Source organism: Plasmodium knowlesi (genome assembly GCF_000006355.2).
Source record: "Plasmodium knowlesi strain H genome assembly, chromosome: 12".
In the NCBI taxonomy this organism is placed as follows: domain Eukaryota; phylum Apicomplexa; class Aconoidasida; order Haemosporida; family Plasmodiidae; genus Plasmodium; species Plasmodium knowlesi.
The window spans coordinates 1662983-1670795 of record NC_011913.2 but is presented as its reverse complement, the minus strand read 5'-3'; the positions used below and the strand labels follow the sequence as shown (position 1 = coordinate 1670795).

Sequence of the window (7813 nt, the reverse complement as noted above, 5' to 3'; positions counted from 1 at the left end):
TGCAAATTTTATTTTTGTAAAAACTTTTCACTCCTATTCTTCCCCTACGATACGGTAACCTCGCCAATGCTGAAATGCATTTTTACTTCTTAAATAAATGTTTTAACATTGCTCTCTTTCGCGGCTCGGTCCCTGCTTTTTTTTTTTTTTTTTTTTTTTTTTTGTCCATTTAAGGAGCACGATTCATTTCCACTTTTCCTTATCATTTTTTTTTTTTTTTTTTTTTTTCTTGCACACTTGAAAAGTATGGTAAATATTCTTCCTCACAGGAACTAGGCATTGTCATCGAAGGAATGCTACTCACCACGTGATACTCAATAACGACTTTAACAGAATTTATAATCCGCCATAATAGTTAAGAAGCAATTACAAAAATAAGAAACCAAATAGAGCCAACAAAATGAACGACAACCCGTACATACCCGTTATAGAAAAATTAAATAGTGAAAAGAATCCAAACTTTTACATTTGTGGAAATGGATTTATAGCACCATTAGACATCAAAAATTTGAAAAAAATTTCCAATACGGAAAAAAAAAATTTGCAGAGAGTTTTTAAGATGATGGACAAGGACAATACAGGAAAAATTTCTGTTTGCAATCTGCATGACATTTTGCATAAATATAATTACAAGATTTCCAAGGTTATATGCATCCTCCAACTGTTTCATTTTGCGTTCAAATGAGCTACTCATTCTTTAGGAGTACCCCCATTTTAGGCACATCCCTACTGCAACCTCATACAAAATGATGTAGAAGACATGGGGAAATGAGAGTTTGTACTGCTCATCCTGCCTTGAGCATGCGAACGTTATAACTTTTGCTAATCGGTGTAGTGTAATTCTCCAACGGTAGATTACCCTCAAGAGGAAACTCCATGGCGTGTCTCTTTAATTAAATTGAGGAGGCAGACAAAAATTTTCGAATATGCCGAAAAAAAAGAATTTCCCCCATCCCCCCCTCCGCCAGAGCGAAGTCGAAAGAATGATATGGGAGTTCGATGACAACATGGACAACTGTCTAGACTATGATGAAATTTATTTTCTATACTTGCGTTGTGTAAACGACAAAAAGAAGCAAATACCAAGTGACCTATACAACATAATTCAGTTTTTCATGTTCGACTACGAAATGAATGGGTACATAACTGTGGAGAAAACGCTACAAATCTTGTATGTGCGTTTTGGTCGAGAGAAGATGGACTTGGAAGTGCAGGAAATTTTTGGAGACAAATATGAAGATGAGTCTGGGGTGGAAAAGCAGATATACCTAAAGGAGTATCTCGATAATGAAAAAAAGCGAATTCGCAAATTCAGGTTATCCTCACTAACCGCTTCCGCCCGATTGCAAAAGTGAACGTATTTTTTATGCCTTCAACCGTTTGTACGCATGTCTGTATTGTTCACATAAGCGCATATATAAAAAGAAAAATGCATGTACATATATATATGTGCATTTTCCCCCTTTGGTGGGCTCATATTTTTTTAACGCAGGACGGAAAATCACAAAAAAGGGGGGAAGACATAATTATATTTGCACTTACGGCATAAGCACTGAAATCCATTTATACACCCTGAAAGGTTTTTATCTAACATAGTTTTATGTCACCATGGAATATCTTCACGGAAACTATGTTTGTATACTTTTCAAATTTTCATAGTCCACGCACACACTGCTGTTCCACGAAACGAATGCAACGGATGTACATGTAACAGGGCACTTTTTTTTCTTCCTTTTTGGCTAACTTATTTAAATTAAGAGTTTTTTCTTTTAAGCTGCTATAAATAGCACAAGTATCTCTCTGTTTATTCTCCTTTTTAGATACACCCAGTAAAAGCTATGATCTAATTGTCTGTCACACATGTACATATATTTCTATTATCTACATGCAGACACCCTTAATCACTTTTTGTGTGCAAATTTACAAAATGGACATTCCCTCATTTTCCTCTGCTCAGTTTTAGAAATGCGTAGTGTTTACAACATACATTATTAAAATAAAATGGGACAGTTAACTGTGACCCATTTCTTTTTTTTTCTCCTTTTTTTTTTTTTTTTTTATGTACTTTTAATAACATACGCAAAAAATACGTAAACATTTTACTTAACCTGGAACAAAAAATCGGCTATTTCACAATTTGAACTATTCACTTTTTTTTCGAAAAAATGCAATTATGTAATATATTACAAGTTTGTATTCTCCTTAACTATTTTTCTGCATTTTTTTATTTTTTTTATTTTTTTCTGTTACATTTGTTCATTATTTTTCAGTATTTGTTTCACTCTCTGCCATTTCGTATTGTGATATAAAAATGATCACATGCAACATTAACAAGCGGCAAAGGTATAATTGTAAATTGGGCTTTATATAGTAACACCCGAATTTGCGAGTTCCTCGTTCCCCCCCTGGGTTTTCAACCATCATATGCACAGGATATTTATCCTCTCCCAGGGCCTTCTTTAAAATTGTTCCCATAGAGATTCAACTTCCTTAAGCAGGTGTATATACGCGCCCGTATATGTATTACGTTATATGCATATCGATCTGCATTTTATTAGCCTTTTTCAAGTTCACATCCACACAAGAATTTCATGCGCAGAGCACTACCCACCTTTTTTTTTTTTTTTTTTTTTTTTTTTTTTTCTTTTTCGCGTTTCCCCCTTTTCTTCTCTTCGTGACGTCTAGAATAAGCAGTCACTTGATGCGATCGTCTTGGTGAGAACGAGCCTTTTTAGTTTTTATTAAAGCGACTTTGTTGTGCGTAGGATGGTGATTTTTTTTCTATATTTTTTCTTGCTTTTTTACATATACTGCTATTGCTCTAACACCCATTAACCCTGATGTTTCACATAAATTCCCACATCACGTGCGAACTTTTAAGCACATATGTACATATCAAATGCGCCCGTTGCATGACGACAGTGCCCCTCTACATGTGAAGCATTCCCTTTGAAGTTTTCGTACTCCTTATGGGAAAGCCCCTCAACATAATCTGTAATTTTTTCTTGTAATTGATATCCCCTCTATGCATTACATAGTCCACCCTCCGTTTCCCCACTGCTGGAGCACCGTAGATAGCTACAAAAATACAACCATAAAAATATACTACTAAGCTATAAGTAACAGCATTATATAAAAGGTCCAAATTGCGAAGAACAAAATATAATTTTCATCCCCCCACACACTCCAACATATTTTAACTAACTTACGTTTTAGCAAAAAATGGAAGAACCCCAAAAAAAGAGAGACAAGCAATCTAATGTTGTCATTAGGTTCATTGGGACCGTTTACATTTATTTCCTCATAGTATTAGCAATGACGCTTGCTCTTGTCTCGCAAATAGTATGCTTTGTTTTGTTCTTCCCCCTAATTATATGCAGCAAAAAGGCGCGCGTAACGATATTTGGCTACTGCTTTAGGATTTCCATGTCCCTTAGTAAGTACAAAATGGGGAGGCTGCTTAAAAGGGATCTCCAGAGTGTGAAAGTCACAGTGAGGGAAGTGTAGAAAAGCTCCAAAAAAAAAAAAAAACATCCCCATGTGGTAAAAAAAAAAAAAGTGTGAACAGTGAACTTACTCCACTGCACCGAAAAAGATAAAGCACAAATCAACCATGCGTGTGTGTGTGTAGAGAGACACACACGATTATGCACGTTTCCGCATGTATTAGCACCCCTCATGCGATGGCAACTTTTTCCCCCCCTCCCCCAATTTCGACACAGTATTATCCCCATTGAATCCATTTTGGAAATTAAAAATAATCAGGAAACCGAAGAAGGGATACAACCCATCCAAAACTCTCCTATTTATCAATCACTTGTCTTCTCTAGACCCGTGGGTAATGAATTCAGCTACGGTACAATGGAATGTGAAGTACGTTTTTAAGGCCTCATTATTCCGAATACCCATTGCAGGACAGGCATTATACTTGGGAGGGGACATTCCAATTTATTTTACCAAAGGGAAAGGTGGATGGGAAGTTAAGCCAGGAAGTGTAGCGGAGGTTATGAAAACATGTAAAGAGTACCAAAATATGAACATAGGAACAGTTGTATTTCCAGAAGGAACACGTTCTCTTAGTGGACAGTTACAATTTTTCAAACCAGGTTTTTTTAAATTCGCAATAGAAAATAATTGTGAAATATTGCCATGTGCATTACATGGAACTCGAAATTTGTGGAAAGTCAAATCCAAGTTGTTCGAAATCGGAACTGCGTATTTATCTTTTGGAGAGCCTTTTTATCCGACCCCTGGAATGACTGTCGATGAGTTGAAAGAGAAAACGAGAAATGCCATTTTCGAATTGATTAAGCAATTCCCCGATTATGATCCAGAGGTAATATACCGGGAGGGGACAAATGCCAAAGTGGTTAACTCGAAACATGTTCAATTTTTAATACATATGTACTACCCTCCCTGTTCTGACCCACAATACATATATATATGTTTTTTTTTTTTTTTTTTTTTTTTTTTTTTTTTTTTCACCCCCCGTAGACGGACAAATTAGCAACTGAAATGACGAGATCGAGAGGACACGGCCTGTAGTTGTCGCGACATCGCTGCGTTATTTTTTTAAAATTACGATCCCTTTTTATCCAGCAGTAACTCTGTGATGCACTATATTTGACGTAGTTACTCCTTTTATTGCAGTTTTTTTTTTGCTTGGTTAAGTTTTTTAGGCTGTTTTTTTGTAATGTCTGCTTCGATGACACTCCTTTTTATTGCAACTCATTCTCATCCCTTTATTGTGCGATGTGCTGTTGCTGCATTCCATTTTTCATTGATTAAGGTCCCCGTGTGGGGAGATTCACAAAAACTAGATAATCCCAAACATTGTAATCAATTTCCCCTTCTTATGACAAGTATTTATAATTTATTGAAAGGGGAAAAAAGAATGAAAAAATGGCACCTGTATAATTTCACACGAAAAGGAGGTACACAAGTTTTACATCTTTTTTTTTTTTTTTTTTTTTTAGCGGACAAGGGGAACCATCCGCATTGGTTGTTACGCCCCGCACTGCAGCCATCTTCTCTTTCAACTTGTGCCTCCATTACGTGACAACCTGTGGGTGACATTACTCCCAGGGGGTTCTACACATTTGCATAGTGATTGTGGAAGTGCCGGCTGGCCGTTTTGTTCTCTCCCCCTTTCGAATCTTACCCACTTTTTTTTTATCACACAAATTTGCGATAAAATTGCAATTTTTTAAAAATAACCTGACCTCATATTTAAGAACAGTGCACGCGTTGCTTAGCAAAAATGGAAAAGGAACGAAAAGGTGTAAACATTGGAAAAAAAAAAAAAAAAAAAAGTTTTGCATACATAAAACAACGTATATATTATGGTCATTCGAAACATTTCGGGGATGAATAAAAAAAGTGCAAAGTGAAAGCCGAGCAGAAAATATATCTAAATAAGATCCGTCAGAGGTAACTCTTCCTAGAAAAGAGGAAGGTCGTAAAAATGCTCCAAACGGAGTGATGAGAAAAACTGAAATGCGTGAACAATCAGGTGCCCAGAATGACACAGGCAAAAGGTAGCATAAACCCCTCCCTACATATATGCATTGCACGTGTAGGTATACGACTGCTTTATGGCCTTTTTATAAATAGATGCCAAAATTGACCTATAGCAAGTGGAAAGAAAGGGGAACATTTTCCTTGGAAGAAATACACCTGAGAGGTGTTCCACCTGAGAAGAGATCCACCTAAACTAAATTAACGAACCAAAGCGTCAGAAAAACCATGTCGCCGGAGCTGTTCAATGAAGTTGACTTCATCAAGAAGTATTACAACTTCAGGAATCCAGAAGGAGGAACAACACTAGACGAGAATGAAGAGAACAAACTTATCCAGTTATTGACAATATGCAAAAACAAAATCGAGCAAGCAGGAGGAGGAGTAGAAGGGTGTGAAACCCAGCTCAATAACTACATAAAGGCGCTGAAAATTCTCATCTTCTACATCCCACATAACGATTCGATTAAGAGAAAGATAACGGAAAGGAAAACGTACCAGAATTTATTTTTAGGGAGGCAAAATAACGCTGACCATGCGAATAGCTTAATCAAAAATGGAAATAGTGACATGGAAAAGGAGAGAACAAGTGAAAATTTCTCCCCATATGTAGACGTGGACAAATACGAATTAATATTTTTAATTAATTTAGTAACCCACAATGAAGACAACTCGGAAATATTTGCATTTCTATACCCCTTTTATTTCTATTACATTATCATAAATAGGCTTAATAAGGATTACATTTTTATGCTGCTGAACAATTTTATAATAAACGACAGAACGTATGAGCAGCTTTGCACAATGGAAGATTTTTCCTTTGTTCTTTTTTTGTGCCTTTGGGACTTATTAAAAAAAATTAAAAAGAAGGCAACCATCTGTAACTACTTTTATATATTTATTGAGAATGCCTTGAAAAATGAAAATAAATTATTTTTACACATTTTGCAAAATATGAAATTGTTGTATGTTGATTTTTACACGCACATTGAAAAAATGAACGAAAATGTGTTTTTTTTTTTCAAGAAAAATATTGTACCTACCAAGTGGAAAATTGTTTGTCGGGGAGAAAAGAAAAATTATTTATTCAAATACATTGCATTGATGTTTAAACTCATTTATGAAGCAGTGTACAACATCCTTGATGAAAAAAACTTGGAATCAGAACAAATTTGCAAATACCAAAATGTATACAAGAACACCGTTGAGCACATAAAGGAAAGTTTAACGTACATAAATGACGTAACATATTTTGACAACTTCCAAGAAGAGCACATGGAATTGTATCACAAAAATGTTCTATTCATGGATATGTTCATATATCATAAAAAAAAATTCAGTTTAGAAAATTTCAAGCTAATTTTATTCATTTCCAACATTTTTAGTGACCGTTATGAAGAGCTGGACTACCTCTCTTGTTCAGAAAAAAAAAACTTTGTTGACATTATTTTTACATACCTAAAAACGATTTTGCGAGTGCGAAGTGATCATTTATCGAAAAAGGAGGAAATGCTTTATCATAAATTTGTTTTAAACAGATACATCCTTAGCTTCGTGGCTAACTTTTCTGTAGATCAAGCTGTATCTAATTATATCAAGCAGATTAATGGTACGTTGGAAGAGCGCAAGGGGTGTGTGTGAAAGAAGGGAGGACTCCCCACATGTTGGGTTCCCAACATAAGAAGTGAGGAACCCGTTCCAGTCGGCGTAAATTATATCATCGGTGTTTTTTTTTTTTTTTTTTTTATTTCTCTTCTTCTTGTAGGCTTGGACATTTTGAGAAAATTCATGTACATTGACGATAAGGACACTTGTCTAGCAGAATATTCCATTTTGGTATGCCAACGAATGTTTACGAAAATGGAGGGAATACAATTAAATGTGAACTTTTCTCATCGTATGTATAATTTAATACACTTGTGTGCTCTACATGAACGTCTATGATCCATGCCACTTTCTCCTTTTTTTTTCCATCAGGCCATTAAACACATTAAGGAAAATGAAAACTTGGACGATTTTTAATTAAAGATCCTACTCATATGAAAGAAATATTTTTTCCTCTTTTTTTTTGTAAGTTTTTGAATATGATTTTTTTTTTTTTTCTTGTGTAATTTAGTCAAAATGGGTTTCGAACCCTCCTCCGTTTATCTATATTTGGAGGTATCTCTTCCTTTTAAAGAAGATGCCCCTATTTGCTTTCTTTTAATTTGAAGAACACAGGTAGATTTTACTTTTCCGAAATATGTGCATCTATTCGTTAATTCTGTTGGAAGGCACACACATGGGAGCGTAGTTT

The 7813-nt window shown here is 35.2% G+C and overlaps 3 protein-coding genes across 3 annotated transcripts; all 3 read left to right on the top strand.

Moving 5' to 3' along the window:
- Window positions 1–400: 400 nt before the first annotated feature.
- Window positions 401–1526, top strand: PKNH_1238100 (conserved Plasmodium protein, unknown function; the record flags this gene model as incomplete). Its single annotated transcript, XM_002260395.1, has 3 exons — window positions 401–643; window positions 969–1315; window positions 1493–1526. The coding sequence occupies 3 exons, from the start codon at window positions 401–403 to the stop codon at window positions 1524–1526; spliced, it is 624 nt and encodes a 207-aa protein (XP_002260431.1).
- Window positions 1527–3222: 1696 nt separating this feature from the next.
- Window positions 3223–4545, top strand: PKNH_1238000 (1-acyl-sn-glycerol-3-phosphate acyltransferase, putative; the record flags this gene model as incomplete). The annotated part of the gene is made up of 3 exons (XM_002260394.1): window positions 3223–3436; window positions 3723–4336; window positions 4495–4545. The coding sequence occupies 3 exons, from the start codon at window positions 3223–3225 to the stop codon at window positions 4543–4545; spliced, it is 879 nt and encodes a 292-aa protein (XP_002260430.1).
- Window positions 4546–5745: 1200 nt separating this feature from the next.
- PKNH_1237900 (conserved Plasmodium protein, unknown function) lies at window positions 5746–7539 on the top strand (the record flags this gene model as incomplete). Its single annotated transcript, XM_002260393.1, has 3 exons — window positions 5746–7126; window positions 7283–7353; window positions 7495–7539. The coding sequence occupies 3 exons, from the start codon at window positions 5746–5748 to the stop codon at window positions 7537–7539; spliced, it is 1497 nt and encodes a 498-aa protein (XP_002260429.1).
- Window positions 7540–7813: the final 274 nt, after the last annotated feature.